This window comes from Squalius cephalus, assembly GCF_949319135.1.
Source record: "Squalius cephalus genome assembly, chromosome: 16".
Classification (NCBI taxonomy): domain Eukaryota; kingdom Metazoa; phylum Chordata; class Actinopteri; order Cypriniformes; family Leuciscidae; genus Squalius; species Squalius cephalus.
The window spans coordinates 11,458,109-11,483,231 of NC_137137.1; the positions used below are offsets into that span (position 1 = coordinate 11,458,109).

General features: G+C 38.2%; 1 protein-coding gene across 9 annotated transcripts in view; it reads left to right on the top strand.

The window, feature by feature from the left end:
* The window catches only part of nfic (nuclear factor I/C), a 106,104-nt gene that overhangs the window by 54,940 nt on the left and 26,041 nt on the right, over window positions 1-25,123 (top strand). For all 9 annotated transcript variants that reach the window (XR_013823899.1, XR_013823900.1, XM_079897001.1 and 6 more), the window contains exons 3-8: window positions 11,767-11,838; window positions 13,111-13,185; window positions 15,978-16,101; window positions 18,646-18,770; window positions 21,082-21,192; window positions 24,176-24,360. Coding sequence is in view for 7 of the 9 variants with exons in the window: in XM_079897001.1 (XP_079753127.1) it covers window positions 11,767-11,838; window positions 13,111-13,185; window positions 15,978-16,101; window positions 18,646-18,770; window positions 21,082-21,192; window positions 24,176-24,360 (692 nt within the window). In the remaining 2 variants the exon portion in view is untranslated. The remainder of the gene's footprint in view (window positions 1-11,766; window positions 11,839-13,110; window positions 13,186-15,977; window positions 16,102-18,645; window positions 18,771-21,081; window positions 21,193-24,175; window positions 24,361-25,123) is intronic.

A 25,123-nucleotide genomic window follows, 5' to 3' on the forward strand; every position in this document is an offset into this window, starting at 1 on the left:
GAATTCTGTATGTCTGTAACTTTTCTTTCACACAAATTAAATTACTTTTATACAAACTTAAAAGTTTTTACTTAAAATCTCTGCTTTGAATAGACTAAACAATGAAGATTAATTGTGAGATCTCAGGGCTTGGCCTGGATGGCAGTCGGTGTAGGTTTTCCAAGCTTTCTGAATGAGGAAAGCCCTCATCAGTCCTGGACCAAGAGCTTGTTGCAAGCAGCCAAGCCACACTGAAGCAGCGGAGGCTGCCACGTGAGGACTAGAGGATCCAAGAGGCCCGAGACAGAGACAAGGCCAGTGTGTATCAGTGTTTCAGACCACATTCTCCACCACAATGCAAACCACCCGGGGTGGTTAGCACACTCAGACACTCAGCCTGATTTTATGGTTCCCCCAATTCACATGAGGAACAAACATGACATGACATATGACACACGCATGACAAACTCCTGACACTGTGTAGCGGCAGCATTGTGTGATGGCTTTATGAGGCTGTTTATAAGCTTAAACGCTATATAAATAAATACTCTCTTTGTACTGAATGTTAAATAACTGATCTTTGCGTGCATTTATAAGTAAAATAAAGACATTGAAAAGCCTAAGAGACATTTTTTTAATGTTATATAATTGTTAACCGTGTTCCAAACTGTATAATTGAGGGAATTAGTACTGGAAATTTCCATATTTCTATGCAGTTTCACTATCTGTCAAGATGACACTGGCTCCAGCAACGCTGCCCCCTACTGGTGACACTGACTTTTTGCACCAATCCTATACACACCCAATGTGATAATAATAATAATAACCCCGAAAAAGTTCCTCTAGCTCTTTAGGGTCTTTAGGCAGTTGAAGATGTTTGGATGGTTCACACAAAAATTGTTATCATTTATTCATGTTGTTCCAAACATGTATGACTTTCTTTCTTCTGCGAAACAGAAGATATTTGATGTTCTTTTTGTCCAAACAATGAAAGTCAATGGAATCAGTGGAGTTTCTTTCTATGTACAAAGCAGTTCAAAATATCTTCTTATATATTCCACAGAATTCCACAGGCTTGGAATGACATGAGGGTGAGTAAATGATGCCAGAATTGTGAAATGTTTATATAGGTGAAAAGTAGGTTATCAGCCAGTATTGTTGTGGTTTCTGTTGTATTGTTTGCAATTGGCTCTGTGTCCGGTCCATTCCGGTAAAGTCCGTTACAGTAGAGCGGGAACCCGGGTGTCAGATCAGAGGGGATTGCAGCCTGTCCGACCTCAGCGGAGGAAAATTCGTATTTATTATGGATCTCCGACCGCATTGCTAGGCCCTAAGAAACCGCAATTTGAAAAGAATCCTGTGCCGAGAAGAGACAGGGAGGGTGATGGAAGTAGCCCAGAGGGTGAGGCCTCTGTGTTGAGGGTCCTGGCGCGACTTTGGCCTTGGAGCCCTCTCCAAACCAAACACCCTCCCAGCGCCCACCCAGACAGCCATGCCCTTCTTCCACTCCCGGAATGGCGATGGAGGGAGAGCTGGGAAGTGTGCCCTGCGAGATCTGCCCGTCTGCAATGACCTACTGTAGCCTGCGCTCTCCCGTTAGCTCTGACGGCCAATTAGAGATGTCAGTGAATGTTTTGATGGAAACCCAAACTAAGCCTTTTCTCAATTTCATCCCCATAATCATGGAAACCGTGGATTGCGAAGGCACGAACCGGTAGCCGCTAAAGGCTTTTCCACTCACACGTGATGTTGGAACTTTTACAATACTGATTGTTGTACGTGAGGGTGGCATGTACATATGCATACATGCATTTGCGTGTACACATGATTTGTATAAATGCTGTGTGTGCATATAATCATTTAGCATTATAATTTCACGTGCCAGCGTTTATGCACTCTGCATGTGTCCTCAAAAATGACATGCTATGCTCAAATTGCAGAGAGAGTGCTTTATAGCTGATCCAAAGGCTATGGTGGGTGGTTTAAGCCATTTTATATAAATATATATTTTAATATGTCTATGAAACTCATCCAAAAATAACTTGAAAGGAATACGCCGTTCACATCTGGTTTTTATATTGTGGCTTGCGGAAAAGCAGAAAAATAGGAGCTTTATAATTCTTTACTTACAATGCGAGTGAAGCCTCAGAGTGCCCTCTTCAACTACAGCCTCAATAACTATTGTTGTTTAATGGCCCTCTGAGTCAGAGTAACGCTGGTTTGGCACTGAACTAGTACTGCTAGTTTATTTCTCGGTTTCAAAAGCAGAACATGACACAATTGTACCTGTGAATGAGATTGATGAGGCTCAAACAACGTTCTGTTGGCCACCTAATTAATCTTAGAGTTAGAGCTTAAGTGTTGTGAGTTGGATAAGAGATGGTATGAAGAAGAGGAGATTATGCACCTGTAGAAAAATGAATGGCAGAAAATCGTAAAGCGCAATTTGACAGCTGTAAGAATGGTAATCCCACCTTCTAATTGGAAGAGTATGTTTAATCTATGTGCATCTGTATCTGGTTTTAAGGGGACATTAATGCTTTTCATAAAATTTCATATTAATTTAGTTCTGTGATTGGATAAAGAGCCATTTTAATGGATAATGTGTGTTCCTTCAAAAGGAAGTTTCACCCTAAAATGTGCTCACCTGATGACATCATTTTCTTTTTCATTTAACCTGTGATGAATGAAAAAAAAGTTACAAAAAGGTAACGTTTTTGGTTCCTTTAATAAATATGACTTCCATGTGTTCTTCTCGATTTAGATTAGTTGAGCTTAGAGTTTAGGGTAGATATGAGGTGTCATTGTTAGAACGTAACACGTGCAAAGAGTGCAAACGTGTGTGTGCGTGTGTGTCTGCACCTGCAGTGTGACTCTTATATAGCCTTGCCTGTCTTCCTCCAGCTGGCAGTGATTTGTCCAGGCGTTCAGATTGAGCAAATAGCTGCAGTGTGTTATTACTGTCAGACTCAGGCAGCCCCATAATACCCCTCTGCCACAGGAAGCTGCAATCTTGCAGAAAAGGTCAGCTGGACCAATTACCTCCGCCTACCATTTTCCCCTTAGTGAGTCCCTCTCAGCGTCCCTCGCCCACTCCTTCCTCACAGGCCCCCCAGTAGTTGAGACGAGAAGTAAAAGACTGTCATTTGGATTTTGCAGCTGTCGGACAGCTCCTCCTCAATTGCATATTTGTGAGGGATTGTCCTCACTGAATATTGTTTTTGAATGCTTATTTTTCCATTCTCATGGAAAATGATAGATTTTTTTATAGATCTGTCTCTTGTTGTTGTGTGTTCAGACCACTTTTTCCTTTTCATTATTTTATTTTTCATAATACAGGTTGACCAAAATGATTTTTAATACACAATGCCGATATATATCTTATGCTTTGCGTTCAATGTTCAGAAATGATTTTTAGTTTTATTTTTGATAGAAGTTTATTTACTTAAAAAAGTGAAGAAACCTGTTGCCTTAGTTATTAAGTAAGTCAACTTATCACTTTTTACAGTGTAGCAATATCATTATATTATTATTAGTAGTTGTATTATTAATACTAATAATAGTGCCAGTTGTTATAATTTCATGTTCAGCCATGTTTTTTTTTTGTGGTCAATTTACAGCCTAAATTGATTCAAAATGTTTTATACAAATGAATGCATTTGAGCATTTATGTAAACAATCATTAAAACAGGCAAGTTAATGTACCATTTTTATTTTATACTATAAATGTGACTGTACTCATCCTTCCATGCTCTCTCTGACTCTATAGCACACCAGTTTGGCGGACCACATAAAAGCACAAGCTTCCTTCATTAAATGTCAGCTTTGCGGCATCGACCCTATTCTCCTTACCTCAGCAACTTCAGAGAGAGATTTAAGAGGAGACATTCCCTCTCTCTCCTCTTCTTTTTATCTCTCTCTCACTCTTGTACAGTCTTTCATAGATTGCTGCATGCAGGTTCCAGAATTGACACTCGCCAAGCACCAAATGCGAGTTTAAATGGGCTTTGGCGAGTAAATAAAATTGAGTTACTCTCCAGTTGGCCGATAACTTGATTACAAACTGCAACATTTAAATTGTATTGTAAGAATGATAGTCTGACCCTCACTGCAAGTACAGACATACAAAGCATCTTATAAAGAAAACATCTGGACTGACTTGTGCCTCAGTGGTAAAACCTAAATTAAATAAATTGTTAAATTAAATTAAATTAAATAAGATGAACTAAAAAGAAATAGTGCCAAGTACTAAATAAATACAATACAAATGGTCCAATATCCAATTCAACTGCATGTTTTCCCCCCATATTTCCTCTCAGCTGTGAGATTTCATATTCAGAAACTGTTGCCTATCAAACAGAAATTTCCTATCAGTAGTGCTTGTTGACACCTGGCGGTCTTGAAAAACAAAACCTGCTGTTGCATTTCCTTTCTGTTTCACCCTGGCGCTTGTCCATCTAGAGGGTCTGTAATGAATTTAGATGAACACTGATATTCGTAAGATATTAAGATAACCCATTAAAACTTTCCCAGTGGATTCATATCCATGCAGGCCCAGGGGCCAATGCGGTCTGCCAGACTGCTAAATGCATCAAGAGACCCCTCCCTATCAGTCTCGCTCTTACACACACACACACACACACAGTTTTTCAGTCTGACGTTCTCATTCGGTTCTTCTCTAGATGTTAAAGACTTATTGGCCGGCTGTGATGGCGATGGTCAGGATCAATAACTCTTACCCTAACAGCTCTCATGGAGACAGAAAGAGATGCAGACTGAACAGAAAAGAGAGAGAGAGTTTTTAGAGATATGCATTCACTGTGTTTGTTCTTTAGCAGAAAACAGATCAGCAATGAAATCAGAGCTTTGAAACTGATCAGCAGTGCTGAAAAGAGAGACAGGGAATGATACACAGGGACAAAAAAGAGGGAAATGTAGGGGAGAAATGATCAGATTAACAGTCCATGATGTCTGAGACACACATCCATCGATTGGGCTGTGTTACATTATGTTGTACTGCGTTATGTATAGGGATGCACAATATATCTGTACCATATAGTTTTTATTTATATTGGATATTTAATAGTGGATGCTAATTTCCTCTATTTTTACATATTTTCAACCAGCTTTGTATTATTACAATTTCAGTAGTATGTAAATGTGTATGTGCACATTTTCCATGTTACTTGCACCAAGATATCCCATTTGTTTGTCAGCAAAAGCCCATTGGATGATGAAAAAAAGTTTTTGTATCCTTGCTAATGGACAGTCCAATCGAGCCCAGTGCATTGTGGGTGTTGAAGTTTTCCAGGCTGCTCACTCCAAAACCAGTGGGTGAAGTTTGGCATCCAGCTCCTCCTCTCTGCATCTACTTGGTGGAGCTAGAAGGTCCAACCTCACCCTAAGCTTTGACCCTATCCTTAAACCTAATTAGTTTAAGCTCAACCCCATAGATAATAACATAATTTTAATATCATCCCTGTTTATCTTCCCTGTGTTTTATTGTGTTGCTCTGTTTTATACTGTGTTGTTGTGTTGTGTTATGCTTTACAAAAAGCCTGGAGTGAATCTAAACTCCAAGATATTTGGCATTGGATCTTTCATTAAATTCTTTGAGTTTGAGAGCCCAGAATTTGATTTGCAATATGGTTACATTTTGGTTATCCACTTTTTAAACACAAAACAAAATTTTCATTTTTTTCTTCTTAAAAATTATGAGTGGTGGTTGCAATTCTATTACTAGGATGTTTTGAGTGTTTTTAGCATGTTGCTGTGTGGTTGCTAGGGTGTTATGATCGATGAAGTGGTTCTTTATTGGCTTATTGGCCAAGCTAAAAAAGCCCACTCCAGGTCAATTTCCCCTTTAAATGGAAATCCAGAGGATTTCTTTTGCCGCTTTACCATCCGCCAAATCGTAGGTCTGATCCCTTAGAAAAGTAATAGCGTAGCTCTCCTCAATAAGTTTAATACATTGCTTACCTTAACAAGTGCCACCATGAGACTGTTTCAGGAGGCTGTGTGGTTTATACAAGATTCATAAGGGCTGTTTGTGGCTCTGAATGACTCTATGTTTCATACTAAATTCCATAGTTGCAGTGTAAAGGAACAGCTCATAATTGTTTCAGTATTTCGGCAGAATGCCTCTGAATGCCCTCCGGTCCATCTTTCTTATTGGCTCTGCGCTGAGGGAAATAGCACCTCTTCCTCTCAGAGTGATGGAGAACGCTGGGGTGTGGTGTGACAAAGGTTGTCACCCTCAATCAGCTCAGCTACAGCTGGAAATGAAACGTTACAAGCTGCTTCAGAAAATGATGTAGACCAAATCCACACACAAAGACACACATGAACACTCATATAAACACTGTGACAAAATACTGTTAATTTAACGTGATTAAACAGTCAAGCCTGTTCTGTTGAACAAGTAGTCAGCTGTGCTAAAGCTATTTAAGCGGTCAGTTTCTTTTCAAATGTATAACTATCTCATGATTTTATTTATGTTGCAATCAGAACAGTATTTATCTGATTGACAAACAATAAGGATCTCAATAAGAGTGACGGCATTAAACCTGCAGAGGACTCAAAGGAATCAGTTCAACTTTTTCTTTAAAATGATTCATTGAAATGAAGCATTTACATGAACTGATTCTTTCATCAAATGCTATTTGAGACGGGCAACAGTTTAAGAGTGAACATTTGAGCATTGCAGTTCATTTGGCTGTAAAGCACAATACAGTGTGACATGAACACCAGCGAAGTAGCATTTTGTAGAAGTAGCTGAAAAGGTAGTAACAAGCAGTGTTGGTCAAGTGTCTCTTTGTTTGTTTTTCTGTACTTTTTGTGTTTTTATTCATTTAATATAATCTAGGGGTCTTCAAGGATAAAGAGATGAAGCAGAGACCCTCTGTTATGTATTGTACATAACTTACAGTTGCTTTTTATATCTTCCGTATATAAACTTTTTGCACAGTACATTGATATGCTGCTTACATTACAGGCCATTTAAATAATTGTTGTTAATGTATATACTCTACTGTTCAAAAGTTTGGGGTCAGTATGATTTTTTAATTAAAAAAAAATTTTTTTCTCATATGCTCACAAAGGCTGCATTTATTTGATTAAAATACAGTAACACAGTAATAATGTAAAATATCATTACAGTTCAAAATAGCTGTTTTCTATTTTGATATATTTTAACTTTTTTTTTTTTTTCTGTGATGGCAATGCTGAATTTTCATCAGCCATTACTCCAGTCTTCAGTGTCACATGATCCTTCAGAAATAATTTTAATATATTGATCTGATGCTTAAGAACACTGTAAAAAGTGAATAAAGTGAGGAAACCCGTTGCCTTAAAATGATTAAATAATAAACTTCAAGTGTAATTGAAAAAATTGATGACAATTTCACATAACTTAATTTTTTTAATTACGTTTGAAGTTTAATTACTTAATAATTTTAAGACAACGGGTTTCCTCATTTTTTTCAATACAAAGTCAAATGATCACTTTTTACAATTAAACATTTCTTATCAGTGTTAAAACCAGTTGTTCTGCTTAATATTTTTTGTTAAAACTGTGATAATTTATTTGAAATAAAAATCTTTTGTATAACATTATAAATGTTTTTACTGTCACATTTGATCAATTTAATGCAACCTTGCTGAATTAATGATTAATTTCTTAAAAAAATCTTACTGACCCTAAACTTTTGAATGGTAGTGTACACTGATGTATTATTATAACTTTTCTGCAGCATGTTTTTTCCACATAAATTAGAACAAGATTTTAGATTTTAGAACAATAATTTTAGACCCCATGATGACCCCTAATTATCTAGCCAATGACGTATTTTGAGGATTTGGAAAGTGTTGCGTTTCTGTGTGTCGGCGTGCAGGATTTCTAGAGGAACATTCTGAACTCAGCTGCAAACTATGTTTATTTTCTTCTGGGTCTGAAAGAGTGAAAGTTTGCTCACTCTTCCTGCCATGACTAACTGCGTAATATCTCATGTTGTTATTTAGCTGTTAGTCACTCTAATGGCTGAGGCAGTGCACAGGAATGTCTTTCACGTAAGGTCACTTCCACAGCTCAAACTTTCTCTCTGACTTTCGCTCTCTGCCCACTCCAACTTTCTAAATCTTCAGAGTCTCTGCCAACCATTTAGCAGCGGCCATTTGCCTTTCTGTCTCTCTGTCTGTCTCCCTCTCACTCTCTCTTCTGCCCTGAACGGAGTGAGTTGGCACATAGGCAAGCTGGCACTCTTCAGTACTGTTACTTAAACTTTGTTCTTGCTTGAGAAAAAGAGGGAGGGATAGAGTGAGTGTGAGAGATAGAGAGAGGGAGTGAAAGCAGAAAGAGTGATCTAAAATGGCTGCCAACGACAAACCTCCTCTCTGCTCATGAAATGTCTGCCAAAAAGAAAAAAAAAACTTAAATGGCTGTGTTGATGACTGATTCCTGGCTTGAAATGTAGCTTGCATGAAAAGAAATAGCTACAACTTTCTCTTGAAGCAACCTCACTTTTACTGAAGTGACAGTTTTAGTATGGAAAACATACACAAGGACAAAAAGTTCTTAAGCTAGAGGCCATTAAATCATCAAGATGCTAAAGATATTACACAAAGAAGTCAGAAGCTAGAGGCAAAAATGATTTTTGGTTTTGTTGAAGGAGAAGGAAGCAGTCCACTTGATAGGTTAGAATATTTCTTGGGTTACTAATCGACTAGACTAACGTGTCCAGATTACACTTTGGTTTGTAGTCCAACTACGGAAAGCTACTATTGCGTTTCAGAATTTGAAAAATGGCTTTACAAAATGGCGCGTTTGAGAGAAAATGGATGTTGTTCAAGCACATTTTATTGCATCATATTTTCTACCTGCATTTCTACTTTTTTGTTCGCGTAAACATTTCTTTTATTTCTGTTGTGAATGTCACCTGCGTTTTCTCCCTTAGATTTGTGTGGAAACTAGGTTTTATAATTGAATTAGGTTTTGTTTTGTCATTATTGTTCCACTTTTTGAGAAATCTACTTACAAAATGGCAAACATTTACTCCATGCACCACAAAGAAAATGGCCGTTGTTCAAGCTAATAGTTTTGCATCATACTTTCCATCTGCATTTCTATATTTTTTTCTTCTTGGACTTATGTTGGAAATTAAATGTTTGGGTACAGTACTTCCACTCTTATTTTCATTTTATGTTTTGGTGTCTTCAGCTTCACGGGCATTTTTGGACACCGAGATGTGTCAGAGCCTTTCGGTGCCAGTATCTCCCTCAAACTGACACTTTTATTTTTCCTTCCCTCCAATTCTCATTGCCAGTGATTCTGTCTGAGGGCTGCCTGCCTAGAAACCGCCACAGCTTTTGGCAGGAGCGTATAGGACTCTGAAGACAGTCATGGAGGAGAAAAGCAGAGAGAGAGAGAACTGGAGCGTGTCCCTCTTTGTAGCTGGCAGCGCTAATCATCCTGGCCTGCGAAGAATCGCAGCGATGACAGACATGTTTGTTTATGTTTTTGTGTTGGGTTATTTTTTATTTTTTATTTGTCGCACTTTTAAACATTGCTCGTCTCCTCTGGAACAAACTCCAGACCTCTCAGCATCCATCTGTCTCCTACTGTTTAAGGCCTCTCCAATTTTTCATAATCAAAACATTGAGTATTATGGCCCGGGTCCAACCACTTCCTTTGGAATGTCATTGAACTTTCGAAGATTTGTAGGGTTTATAATTCTTTCTTTTTTTTTTTTTTTTTTCAGAGCATGTGTATTTTACTTACAACAACATAATTAGGCTGCACTTTGCACATATATTTTAAGAAAACATTTCATATTTTGTGGCAGGGGAAAATTACACTGGAATAATTAGGCTATCTGAGAGGGCGGATTGAAGACTAATCTTAAAGTGATTTTAAAGTCAACAATCGACCATATTTATTTTCATAATGCACATTCCTGGTCTTATTGTGATTTATTCAGTGGTGGTGTGTCTTATTTCAAAGGCAAAAAATACTTTGTCTTCGCAATCTTTAATCATTATGTAATGACTTTCTCTTCCTCTGAAATTACTTTTCTTTTCGTAATGTTAATCAATAGCCAAATTTAGCAAAACCGCTTTCACTCTGGTTCCATTTTGGTATGTAACGCCCACTTCTTATAATCCAATCCTACCTTGCATTTTGTTTAGCTGAGTATCCTGTTTAGAATTATGTCACATTATGGAAGTGAAATTGGTTGCAAACACAAATTCACATGGACTTTTATTGTATTACCTATTTAAAAAAAAAGATATTTGCTCCGTAATCGCTGTTGCGTTGCTGCTGCCTGTGTGTTTTCATGTGTCTTGAGCAGTAGTTTGCGGTCGGCCTCCAAGTCCTGCAGGCCATAAAGAGTGTGATAGTCGTAATGAAGCGTTGCATTCAGACGTGTGCAGCCGGTCGGACTCTCCTCGACTTTGAACTGGCAGTGGCGTGTGGCCCATCTGATAGGGAGCACTCTTATTTATTTATCCAGCTTGAGCTTTTTTACTGGCTTTTCTTTGAACGCCTGCCAGAGTCCTTGCGGTAACCCCTCCATTCTTTCATTCCCTATTCAGAAAATCCTCCGCTGCTTCTTGACTCAAATTCGTTTTATGTGTTTATCTGTGTTTTCCCCTCACATCCGTGTGGCAAAGAGCTGGAACGCTCACAAATGGGAAGGTTTTATGGTTGGATTAGGTTGTTTTGTCATTATTGTGTTGCTTCAATGAGTTTACACTTTGGCAATACAATCCCCATGCTCTGCCAGTGAAGAGGGTTCAACGAGATTACGCTCGGCCTTGCCAAACAAGTTGAAAAGAAAGAGAATATTTGAATGGTTTTGGAGCACTTTGATACGGTGTGTTTCTCATTTACAAGGCTTATGAGCCATTTGGCCGAGACTCAGTTTGTCGTGGTATCAGAGCGCACGGCTGTATCAGTAACGTTTGAGTGATTTATATAAAACATACAGAGTGTTCACTTTCTCTGCTGTTTATACAGAAACATGTTCTTATATTGAATTACCAAAGCTATCGCTGACATATCAACCACATGCCAACATGTCAGAGTTTTTTGTTCATTGATCATACACTTGCATTTGGGAAGAACTCAAGACTCTATCTATACTCTAATCCTGCTGCAGACTACAGCATAGAATCACATTGTCGCAACTGTTTATTATTTGTATGTTTTGTATTCATATTCTACTGACCCATTTGTGCCAGTAATTCAGATTTTTACTTACCCTGCCAAGATGTCAAAAAGGCACATTTTAAAATATATTTTTATGTGGCAGAAAAATATTAGTTTTTTAAGGTTATTTATATTTATGTTTTAATACTAAAGCAGGGACAAAAAAAATATTTACACAAATTTTCAAAACATTTGTATTCAAATAATGCAGGTTTTTTAGTACTATTTTAAAATGTTCAGTTTATTTTCCATTAAAAGAACATGTACAACATACCAACATTTACAGCCTCGGCGTACTGTCATGTTACTTTTAGATAAAAATGATGAATTGATGCCAGTCACTTGACCTGAAATGTACAATATTTTCTAAATATTTTCTCAATATAAATTAGGCCAACTTATTCACTATCACTGTTCAGTTCATCACAGAAAACCAAATGTTAGAGATTGCAAGTGAGGATTATTGTACAGTAAACTGAACCTTGACCTCAACTCTTCAGAACCCTTTCGCCTTTATATATCTATTGATAGAATCTGCTTAGTAGGGGACTAATATCTTTCTATCTCTTGTTCTTTCTCAGAGGCTGAACAGAGCAGCAGTCCTCGCACGGGCATTGGTTCAGATCAGGAGGACAGTCGAGCAGCCACCATGGGTAAGAGAGCACATGGACACACACACATTGACACAACTTGCAGTATACTGTGTGCTGCAGCATACAGTGCAGTGCAGTCCTGTAAGCGTCCTCTCCTGCACTGTACAAACATCCTGTTTACACAACGCAACCTACATGCACAGCTTCAAACCCATAGCCACACACTCAACCTCTCTCTCTATCTATCTCTGCCCAGTTCGTCACACTCCTACACACATTCCCCCGTTTCAACAGAACTAGTCTGAAAGGCCAGCAGTTTATTCTGCATTACATGGAGGATAAAAATCTAGCTCTTTTTAGGGTAATGCTAGATAGGATAGGAATGGTATGTGATTGAGATCAGGTCGGTGATTCGCATATTCAGACCTGCTCATAATCTTGTGGTATTATTATTGGACTGATGGGATGGACAAGGTACTTTTTCCATTGGCAACTCTTTAAAATAAGTTAGTCAATCGATTTAAGAATTTAATTCAGTTAAATATGATATTGCATACCGATTAATTTGTGGTTGTTGTAATGTGATTGTTATAATAATATACATTACTGTTCAAAAGGTTGTAGTCAGTAAGATATTTAGTGAAAGAAATTAATGCTTTTATTCAGAAAAAAATGCATTCAATTGTTTAAAAGTGACCATAAAGACTTTTGCGGTGTTACAAAGATTTCTGCTTCAAATAAATGCTGTTCTTTTGAATCTTGAAAAAAACTATTTTAGTCTCCGCTGTTTTTCCACTTCTGCTTTCAACATTGATAATAATAACAAATGTTTCTTGAACACCAAATCAGCATTATAATTATTTCATTCAACATTTATTTTAAATTGTGATAATATTTCAGAATATTATTGTTTTTATAATTTGATCAAATAAACGCAGCCTTGGTGAGCATAAGAGACTTCTTTTTAAAAAATGTTCACAGACCCTAAACTTTTGAACGGTGGTGTATGTTTTTATGTATTTCTAAATTGTGTTTAGAAATATACCCCCCCCCCCCCCCCCCATCCCATGAAGATAATGCAGATTACACTTTAGCTGAGTAAAACATTGTATCTAAAATTTCCTTTTGTCCATAATTTACTACAACCAGTGTTTACTGGCTGAACAGACTCTGTTTATGTAAAACATTGACATTCATTCAGATGCTTTTATCCAGAGTGACTTAGAAATGAAAACTAAATTGAATTTCTTTGTGCATTTGAGATGCCGGTGATATCCTTGTGTTGGAAAGCACTCCGCCATCATTTATTCCATGTTTTCTTTTGTTTAACAGATGCCCCAGAGTTTCAAGAGAGCTTCATAACTTCAGGCGTCTTCAGTGTAACAGAACTGGTGCAAGTATCAAGAAGTGAGATGCTTTTGTATTTTATAGAATGCACTAAAAGGGATAGTTCACCCAGAAATGAGAATTGTCTTCATTTTCTCACCATTTACAGTATGTCATACAGGTTTTAGAATTTTCTTTCTTTTTAGAATTATCTTTGAGAGTCTAATCCATTTCAGTGAATCAGTTTGTTCGAGTTTCTTGTCTTTTTTCTTGTCTTCGCATCTCAACTGTCCCTTTCCACCTCCCACACAGCCCATGTTCACATATTACACAAAATCGTCAATTTCACAGCCGTTTCATGTCAGGTTTGACAGTTCCTCATTAGAAGGGAAGGAATCCCGCCAGTCTTTCTAACATAATTGATTGTGTTTAGCTGAAATTATTTTCTTTTTCCCAGATGGCTTCCTATTGTCTGGTAGTCAGATAAGCAAGGTCATTGTCTATCGCTCCTCACACCTGTGTGCAATCAGAGTGTTTTACAAGTTATATACAAACTCATAGATTGTGAGTGCATGTTAAGGGCCAGAGATTAATTAAATGTCTTATTTTGCATTATGCAGTTTTATCAGCGTTAACCAACATGCTTAAACCAGGTTTGATTTACTCCAACACAATATTTGATTTTCATATGCTGTAGGTCACAGTCATACCTGCTGGAACAACAAGCCCATTGTTCCCACATTATATTTAAATACAACACATTCAAACATAACTGAGCACACATAATACAGCCTGCCCATTAAGCTTGAGCTATTACTGTGAAGAATTAAGAAAGAGTTTCATAAGCCTCGCGTTGATTTAGACATGAATGTGTGAGATTACATCCACCTAATGCAAGCATTTAACAAGTCATGCTGCAAAACTCTGGTTTACTGTACACTGGATAACAATGACCAGTGTTGAACATGTCAATAAAGAGTCACGGCTCATCCCCAAATATTCCTCTATGTGATGGTGGTGAGGGATTTATCAGGATGTGCACTACAGTATTTATCTTCTAATGCAGTGTTCTTCAACCCTGCTCCTGAAGGACCCCCAACACTACACGTTTTCTTTGTCTCCCTAATCAAACACACCTGATTCAACTCATCAGCTCATTATCCCATGCGATAATGAGCTGATGAATTGAATCAGGTGTGTTTGATTAGGGAGACAAAGAAAACGTGCAGTGTTGGGGGTCCTTCAGGAGTAGGGTTGAAGAACACTGTTCTAATGCATAAGTACTGTAGCATTACTTTATTTTAAGCATTTACCATGGTACTGAATGATTACTATTTTCATTTGCCACGATATTTTATGTTACCCCTGTCAGGGTTGAGTGGCTGTAGTAACACACACGACGAAGGAGATAAGTAACAAACACAGTCTTTATTAAATACACACGGAACACTCAGGAGATCGCAGGATAAAAACAACCACGTTAACATAGGCGATACCAGACAAATGAACTGAGGACACTTAGGACTTAAATACATTGGGGGAGTAATCAAGATATGATGTAACTGGTGTGTAGAACTAATTAACAACCACAGGCAAACCAGAACAGGGAAAACAGAACCAAAACACAATGGCCCTCATTTACGAAACGAGCGTCTGAGATGAAATTGGGTGTACGGTCGTTTCCACACAAAAACTTGGCATTTATCAATATGGACATGAGCGATGGCTACGATCAAATCTCATGTCAGGTTTCAGGTGAAGAATGGTTATGAGAGCATTTTGTTCATTTAGATTATTTTCCTGACTGACAACCAGCACTTTTTAACTGATCATTATCCATTAAACAACGTTATTGGCCCATTAAAAAATTACTTCCTCTTCTTGGCCAGGTTACGTTTCTCCATGTCGTAAACTCTAGGGGCAAGGCTTCTAAACCGCTTCTAAGGGCATGATATTTAAATGATGATTGTTTTGAGCCGCCACATTTATCAACGTACGATCATTCATACGATGGGATTGGAAGCATACAAATGTTTCATGAATCACACGTGAACCCTGGCGTAAAATGACATCTACGCTCGTTTCCACGTTAGATTGATTGGCAGAATATGCATGTTACAACCACTACTTCAAAACACACAATGGTATAACAATGATGCATGTCCAAATCACATGGTATGTCCAAAAATGGTAAATGGTATCATGGCAATACCATGGTACTTTTTTCAGTTATTGTTATAAGTACACTACTGTTCAAAAGTTTGGGGTCAGTAAGATTTATTTATTTATTTATTTTTGGGGGGGGGGGGGATAAAGAAATTAATACTTTTATTCAGCAAGGATGCATTCAATTGATAAAAAGTGACAGTAAATGCATTTAGAATGTTACAAAAGCCTAAATAAATGCTGTTCTTTTGACATTTCTATTCATTAAAGAATCCTGAATTTTTTTTTAGCAACTTTCGCAGTACTTTGATGTCATACACAGATCGGTCTGCGCAGCCCCGCTTCAAGATGAACACACACCTAATATGTGTCTCGAGCACCAAACCACATGATTAGAAGGATCATGTGACACTGTAGAGTAGACTAATGGCTGCTGAAAATTCAGCTTTCCCATAAAATAAATAAATTATTATAAAATATATTTTTAAATATAAAGCTGTTTTTACTGTTTTTGATCAAACGCAGCCCCATGCAGCATAAGACACTTTCAGTAACTGTTTCTTTATACAAATATATAATATATAAATATTTATATAAATACATATATTAAATGGTTCTGCAGCCAGTAAATCTTTTTGTGTGTTTATATTTTTGTTTACAATTATATGCTTATTGTAACCTCTGTATGTCTCTGTATGTGTGTGCAGCACCGGTAGTGACGGGCACGGGGCCAAACTTCTCTCTCGGAGAGCTGCAGGGGCATCTTGCTTACGACCTGAACCCTTCGGGGGTGGGAATGAGGAGAACCCTGCCCAGCACCTCCTCTAGTGGGTCAGTACTCATGTCTCCACCACACATCTGCCTGCAGTGGGCAGAAATCCTCTTGTCAAAGGCACTCTGTCCTTGAGCTACTTTTGACTGGTGATCTAATCTACGTATGTGTGTGAATTTATGTGGTTTTAATATAAACATAAAATAAAGACAGAAATGAAGCAAAATTGGCTCACGTTAAAATAAGGATTCCATCTATGTCTAACTTTGAAGTCATGAACATCCTCTGATTCAGTTCAGTGGTTCAGTCTGATGTTAATTAAAGGGTTATTTCACCCCAAAATTTTAATTCTGTCAGTAATTACTCACCCTCATGTTGTTCCAACCCCGTAAGACTTTCGTTCATCTTCGGAACACAAATTAAGATATTTTTGATGAAATCTGAGAGCTGGCTCACTCCTTCATAGGCTGCAAGGTAATAGATATCTTCCAGCCCAGAAAAGTTAGTAAAGAAAGTTAGTACAGTGGCTCAACCTTAAGTTTATCAAGTGACGAGAATACTTTTTGTGCGCAAAAAACCCAAAAATAACGCTTCTGGGTTGTACGTCAGAACGTAGGCTCACTATTGGCTGACGGTGGTCATGTGTGTGATGCTTGTGATGCTGGCCAATAGTGAGCCTACGTTCTGACGTACAACCCAGAAGCGCTGCTACACTACGTGAACTCACTCAGAGGCCCACACAGAAGAAAATGAATAGTTGAATAAAGTTGTTTTTTTAATTCATTATCAAATATCATTCATTTAAATATATGATTAAATATGTAAATATGAATACTTTTGATTTTATAAAAAATATATATTTTAATTTGTTATTTATTTATTATAGAATTTTATTTAATAAGTTTGTTACGTAAAGTGTTGTTGAGAGGCCTAGGAGAAGTTTAGAAAGGCTCAGTACGGTGGAGTGGTTTTCAAAATGCCAGTTGTGGTTTATTTTAGAAGCTGCATTTCACAAGGTGCAGTCCAAGGTGCAAAAAAAAGTGCTGTGAGCAGCATAACTGGCACTAAACAATGCCTAGTGGCACATCCACAAAAATATCAGCATGTCTCACCTCAGACATGTTCAAGCGTTTGCACAGTACACAGGATGCAACATTCTCCCTCAACCATGCTCAGACAATGGTTTAAATATACAAGTTTCCCGCCAAACACTAGTGGGACGAACCATTGTCACGGGGTGGAACTTTCCCCGTAACACTCATCACTGAATTCCACAGCAAAACATTGGCACCTAAATGATATAACTAATGTTCAAGAACTCATTTCTGGCATGCAATAATCATGATACAAACATATATAACATACAACACAAACTCAAACTCAAACATTTAACACCTCATAGCACTCATGTCTCTCTCCATCTTGAAAAATGGTACGCTCTGGCTATGCACTACCAGAGCCCATCTCCCAAAACACTTGCTCAGACAGGTAAGATCTAACATGTGCTATAATATGCAAACTTACATAATAAAGAAATAATTTAAAACAATCAAAACATTAACACGTTGAACACTTGAAGTTGGTATTGTCCATCCATATATAGATTGTCAACATATAATACATAGTAAACTATTCCTGCAATCAGCACACCAAGTAAATTCAAAATACCACTAGGCTGGCACTCTAGTGATGATGTTGTTGACCTGGTTCATCATCACAAAGTTCATGACAATAGTTGTTGGTTAATGGCTAAAAAAGGCATATCATTTATATTTTTATGAAAAATTGTATTGTGATTATGTTGTCATGTTGTCATTGTTATTTCATAAAAAGGTTAACTTTCCCAACAGCGGCTACAATGTAGATGTTTGTACGCCAGCTGTTGTTTTTGAGTTTTGTGGTCATCTGTGTTGCTATGAATTCAACAGCCTGGAGCAGTTGCTTATTGGTCCAAACCAGAATTTGTTTGGCCTATTTATCTGAACCAGGCTGAAACTGTGGAGCACGTGAAATTTCGGGGCGGTTAGACAATGCTTTTAAATGTAGAGAGTTTTAAATGTACCTGTCAGAATCTTGCCATGAGATTAATGTTGGCTGTCAACTATTGCTATATTGGCTGAATTAGACAGAGGAAGCCCGAGGCATTTTGAGCTCAAGACACCAGTACACAGTGACAATAAGATTTGTCATGTGTGCATCACGGCAAAAACCACCTCGGGCGATACACAAAGCTGAATAAAAACATCACAAAACTACATGCTTACATGCACCTGGGAAAGATGAGTGAGTGTGAAAGGAACATGGCCCCTCACTCAGGTCTGCTGAGGGCAGTTTATTTGATTTATCTGCTTTTGTGGTTTGCTCAAGCCTCAGTCCTGATTAATGCGCTTATTTTCCATTAAACGCACTGCAAAGCTAAAACAAAAGGTGAATGTTGGCAATCTGCTCATTGTAGTCAAGTGCCTGGGAAAAGCAGGACCGAGGGACATGCATAAAGCAGGGCCAGACAGTTTGGGAGAGCATATGTGTCTGAAGGTTCAGCTAAACAGTGCTTTGCTCCATCATTCATTTTCTCTTCTCTTTCTCTTTTTTGTCTCACACAGAAGTAAGAGACACAAGTCAGGATCCATGGAGGATGATATAGACACCAGCCCAGGGGGCGAGTACTACACTTCTCCCAACTCCCCCGCCAGCAGTTCACGCAACTGGCCAGAGGAGATGGAAGGAGGTCAGTCTTGTGTTTGATCTTACAATTAAGATTAAGATTTTTATCTATTTTACTTCAGCTTTATTTCAATTAACAAAAATATTTTGAAAATTTTAATACTTGAGTTTTTGTTGGTCCATTGTGCGGTTCATTTTGAACTCCAAAATATTCAAAACTATTTTGTTGCTATACTGAAGTGCTGCTGACTGAACTGATGTGATCTAGTCGACACAGATCCAAAGCAATGAATAGTGCTAGATCTAACCGATTTTTCGACTAGTGGGTGCCTATTGTGCATGGAGATTTTCATCTCCATAAGCATAGTTGTGGGCCTCATTTTTGAAGCCCATTCAGATAGTGAATGACAAACATATCAGGTTTTCAACTGCAGTAGAGGAAGTCTAAAATCACAAGCTTAGGCTGGACTTGGATTTGAATTTCCTTAACGTAGTGCCAAATCCTAATTAATTCATGAACTCTCATTTTTTGTGAAAGTCTGCAGAAAGCAGCACTGCCCTCTGTTCTGTACCTTGGAGCAGAATTGTTCCGAACTCAGTATTTGCTGTCTTTTCATACTGAGAGAGATCTACTGTATCACTGTAGTCAATCGTTTGACCTTTGACCCTTCGGTTGTCTGCTCTGCAAATATAATTTTTTCATTATACTTTTGATTCCTTGGGATCTTCATGAAGCACTTCTAGGTAAATGGCTTATGAATAGAATAACTGAGTTGACTCGGCTGGTTTGCTGCCATGCTCATAATAATTTTTATTATTATTATCAATGATGTTGTTCTGCTTAATATTTTTTGTGGAAACTATGTTTAATTTGTTAAAGCATAATATATAATAATAATAAAGCATAATATATTTAATTAGATGTTGAAAGATTAAAAAAACAGTTTAATGTAATTACAATTATTTTATTATTTTTTATCTATTTTTGTTTATTGAATATTGTGCCATTAGCTTAGCAACATTCTAATGATAATGAGGTTCGATGACGGTTAGGATGCTGTGTTCTGTAGGAAGTAGGTGGCGAGGCAGCTCACTACGTTTTGGAAATGATGAAAAATGCCATAATTTTTTTTTTAATTAATTTGCATTCATTTACATACAGTTATTTGTGAGATTAGAAAGGTGCTGAGTTGGCACTTCAGGCCTTGCTTAACATCTGACTTCTGTCACACCCTTGTGAATATCAATTAACCCTCCAGGCAAAACTGTAAAGATATCAGGAGACCTGCTTCACCCCTCCCCATTGATCTATAAACAGCAGGCATCTGAAATCTATCACTGTGTATGAAGTAGTATCACTGTTCTCATATCAGCCTCTATGGCAAATCCCATCAACGTACACACAGCTGAACCCCCTGTGGTGGCCCGACCCTGTCCACCTAACTTCCTGTCTAGACGATCCTAATGAGTTTCTCTTTAACAATCCTCCATCTGATTGCTCTGTGCTCTGGCTTTATGCGCACCTTTACAGGTATTTATGGATTGAGACCTGGAGGTTAAAATGTGGCATCTGTATCCATTTATAATTTGTTTGCCTAATGGTATAGTTCACTTAAAAAACTTAAAATTCTGTCATCATTTACTCACCCTCATGTCGTTCCAAACCTGTATGACTTTTTCTCTTCTGTGGAACATTAAAAAAAATGTTTTAAGAGCGTTGGGACTCCATTGACTTTCAGTAAAGAGATTTTTTACATCTTCTTTTGTGTTCTGCCGAAGAAAGAAAGTCAAACAGGTTTGAAACAACATCAGGGTGAGTAAATATAAATGGACATCATATAACCACAAACAATATGAAAGAACATTGAATGAAGATCTTCACATATCCTTCTTTGAAAAGCAACTTTTTGGCAACTTAAGAAGTCACTTATTAGGAAAATCTTCCATGTAGAGAAGGTTCTAAATATATCACTCTGGAAACATCCATATGGAGACTGTATCATTGCATTGACCTTAAATAACCAGTGCAGATCATCAGCTACTATTTTCCCATAATCCCATTGGTCTGGCCGCAAGAAGAGAGTGTGCTCTCTGCATTGCACCGCAGCACTGTCAAAACTCCCGGTTCTCTCATCACACTGCGCCACCTTGTGGTCAGTTGTTGTGACTGGAAGCATCTGCTGTGACCTGACAGAAGCATCGAGAGTGACCACGCAGTGCTTGTTAATTAGCTGACGAAGCTTTCCTTTAGACTCAGAAAAGTTTGTCCTTGTATAGAACAATGGAGCTGAATTTGCAGTATTCTGTATTAGTGAAGCACGCGCTTTCCTCCCCCTCCTCCATCTCTCTATACTTTTCTCTCTTTTTTCACACAGGAATCTCCCCTACAGTTAAGAAGACAGAGATGGATAGTCCATCTCCTCAAGAGAGCTCTCCACGCCTCGGCTTCACACAGCACCACAGACCTGTCATTGCAGTGCACAGCGGTGAGGGGGCAACACACACACACACGTGCATATATCTGTCTGTTCTGTCATCACAGGCCCGACGCTGCACACACAAACACAGCAAATGGCTAGTTGGGAGAAACAAATTTACAGTTTCTTCTCTTGTGTTAAGTTATCCAAACTGTCTCTGCTAATATAATCATATCATGTACAACCTGCTTATATGTGGCCCTGGTAAGAGTCAACATGAATTGCCATCCGCAACCTATTTTGCTTTTTAATGTGACATTTTCCTGAGTGAAATAACATACTGAACAAGAAAAAATGTAGGGACATTATTTTACCCATCAGGAATTGTGAAAGATGGTGAAAAGTTGGAATAACATACCAGAATGGAGCCACACTGATTGAAAAAATGCCTAAATAGCTATTTGGCAATTGGTTAACATTATCTTAAGTGATTAAGGCAAGATTATGATGATTTTGATGTCAAAACTGTTTATTAACCAAAAGTTACGGACTGCAGCTTTAAACGGCCTAAAGGATTGGAGAAGTCCGGCATAGGTCATCAGAGAGAAGTCTGTCGTTTCACTGGATGAAATTCTGACAATTTGATGAAAAAATGATGGGGTCAATTAGATTTCTAAAAAATGAAACGTGCACGGATAAATCATTCACGATTTTATTGGGCTGAGACGTGGGTGCTGTCTCTGTCAGGTCATTTCTTATTGGAGTACATTGATCTGTCGTCTCCTATGCCTCACAGCTGGCTGAGTTATGCTCTAACAATTAGCCTGGCTGTTCAGATGACTTGGTGAAGCGTGTCAGCCATATGGTGCCTGCACTGAAACATCCAGCTGATTTTACCTCTCTTTTGGGCATTGGCAAATGTTACAGCATACAAAGTACTCTGTAGAGAGTTTTGATGTTCAAATATGACAGGGACGTGACAATTGAACAAAGCTCTTTAATTTAGACAATGATTATGTGATGCTTTATCAAATGTGTCACTAAAATGCATGTGGTGCACATTAATGTGCTTGCCTATTTACAGATATACTACCATTCAAAAGTTGGTTTAGTTTTTAATGTTTTTGAAAGAAGTATTTTATGCTCACCACGCCTGCATTTATTTGATGAAAAATACAGTAAAAACTCTAATATTGTTTTTAATGTTAATATATTTTAAAATCAATTTATTCCTGTGATGGCAAAGCTGAATTTCCAGTTTGTGATCCTTCAGAAATCATTCTGATATGCTGAATTGGAGTTCAAGAAACACTGAGGAAAATAAGTATTTGAACACCCTGCTATTTTGCAAGTTCTCCCACTTAGAAATCATGGAGGGGTCTGAAATTGTCATCGTAGGTGCATGTCCACTGTGAGAGACATAATCTAAAAAATAAAAATCCAGAAATCACAATGTATGATTTTTTTAACTATTTATTTGTATGATACAGCTGCAAATAAGTATTTGAACACCTGAGAAAATCAATGTTAATATTTGGTACAGTAGACTTTGTTTGCAATTACAGAGGTCAAACGTTTCCTGTAGTATTTCACCAGGTTTGCACACACTGCAGGAGGAATTTTGGCCCACTCCTCCACACAGATCTTCTCTAGATCAGTCAGGTTTCTGGGCTGTCGCTGAGAAACACGGAGTTTGAGCTCCCTCCAAAGATTCTCTATTGGGTTTAGGTCTGGAGACTGGCTAGGCCACCCCAGAACCTTGATATGCTTCTTACAGAGCCACTCCTTGGTTATCCTGGCTGTGTGCTTCAGGTCATTGTCATGTTGGAAGACCCAGCCTCGACCCATCTTCTTCCCCAAAATCTCGCAATACATGGCCCCGGTCATCCTCTCCTTAGTGCAGTCGCCCTGTCCCATGTGCAGAAAAACACCCCCAAAGCATGATGCTACCACCCCCATGCTTCACAGTAGGGATGGTGTTCTTGGGATGGTACTCATCATTCTTCTTCCTCCAAACACGTTTAGTGGAATTATGACCAAAAAGTTCTATTTTGGTCTCATCTGACCACATGACTTTCTCCCACTCCTCTGGATCATCCAAATGGTCATTGGCAAACTTAAGACGGGCCTTGACATGTGCTGGTTTAAGCAGGGGAACCTTCCGTGCCATGCATGATTTCAAACCATGACGTCTTAGTGTATTACCAACAGTAACCTTGGAAATGGTGGTCCCAGCTCTTTTCAGGTCATTGACCAGCTCCTCCCGTGTAGTTCTGGGCTGATTTCTCACCTTTCTTAGGATCATTGAGACCCCACGAGGTGAGATCTTGCATGGAGCCCCAGTCCGAGGGAGATTTACAGTCATGTTTAGCTTCTTCCATTTTCTAATGATTGCTCCAACAGTGGACCTTTTTTCACCAAGCTGCTTGGCAATTTCCCCGTAGCCCTTTCCAGCCTTGTGGAGGTCTACAATTTTGTTTCTAGTGTCTTTGGACAGCTCTTTGGTCTTGGCCATGTTAGTAGTTGGATTCTTACTGATTGTATGGGGTGGACAGGTGTCTTTATGCAGCTAACGACCTCAAACAGGTGCATCTAATTTAGGATAATAAATGGAGTGGAGGTGGACATTTTAAAGGCAGACTAACAGGTCTTTGAGGGTCAGAATTCTAGCTGATAGACAGGTGTTCAAATACGTATTTGCAGCTGTATCATACAAATAAATAGTTAAAAAATCATATATTGTGATTTCTGGATTTTTTTTTTTAGATTATGTCTCTCACAGTGGACATGCACCTATGATGACAATTTCAGACCCCTCCATGATTTCCAAGTGGGAGAACTTGCAAAATAGCAGGGTGTTCAAATACTTATTTTCCTCACTGTTTATATATTTTTAAAATCTTTATTATTATAATCTACCTTATAAATGTCTTTACTGTCACTTTTGATTAATTTAAAGCATTCTTGCTGAATAAAAGAATATTTAAAAAACGCACTAACCGAATAGTTCTTGAATAGTTCCTTAAAGGCAGAATGTCTTTATGTCCTTCAGGTATCTCTCGGAGTCCACATCCCTCCTCGTCTCTGCACTTCCCTGCTGGTCCCATTCTCTCCCAGACCGCCTCCACCTACTTCCCGCACACGGCCATCCGGTACCCGCCACACCTCAGCTCTCAAGACCCGCTCAAGGACCTGGTCTCTCTGGCCTGTGACCCGTCCAATCAACAGCCCAGCCCGGTAAGATCATCCCATGGAGCATTCAGACATACCTTAAATAACTTTCAGCATACATCTCTAACTATCACAGATCAAGGAATGTGAAAACAAATCCCAAATCATCCAAACATCAGCTCCACCAATCAGCAGCCATAATTCTTGTAGGACCCCGTAAGGGAACGTGAGCCAAGCACTACTCTGAGCCTGTCGTGTTTATTATATTCAGCACTGGATTTGTTAACATGTCAAATAAAAAATTAGTTGAATTTGTACTTAAAGAGGTCATATTTTCCTGGCCAGTTTAAACCTTATGGGATACAACAGCAAATCTGAAGCTCCTGCCTTAGTGGAGGAAAAGTGCTGTGTCTTATTCTACATGCAACGGGAGAGTTTCTCAAAAGGATATTTATCTAAAAATGACAATTCTATCATCATTTACTCACTTTCATGTTGTTCCAAACCTGTATGACTTTCTTCTATAGAACATAAAACATATTTTGAGAAATGTCTCAATTATTTTGTCCATACAGTGGAAGTCAATGTTAACCAAAACTGTTTGGTTACCAGCTTTTTTTCAAAAATAATCTTTCTTTGTGTTCTTTGGAGATATAGGCCCTACAGGTTTGGAACGACATGAGGGTGAGTAAAGTATGACAGAATTTCTATTTTGTGTGTGTAAACTGTCCCTTTTAAAACAATTACTATTTAACTCTTTAGGTCAGAGAGAAGGTCATTGGTAAAAACTAAAATTTTGACACTTGTTGGAATAAAAAAAAACACAAGT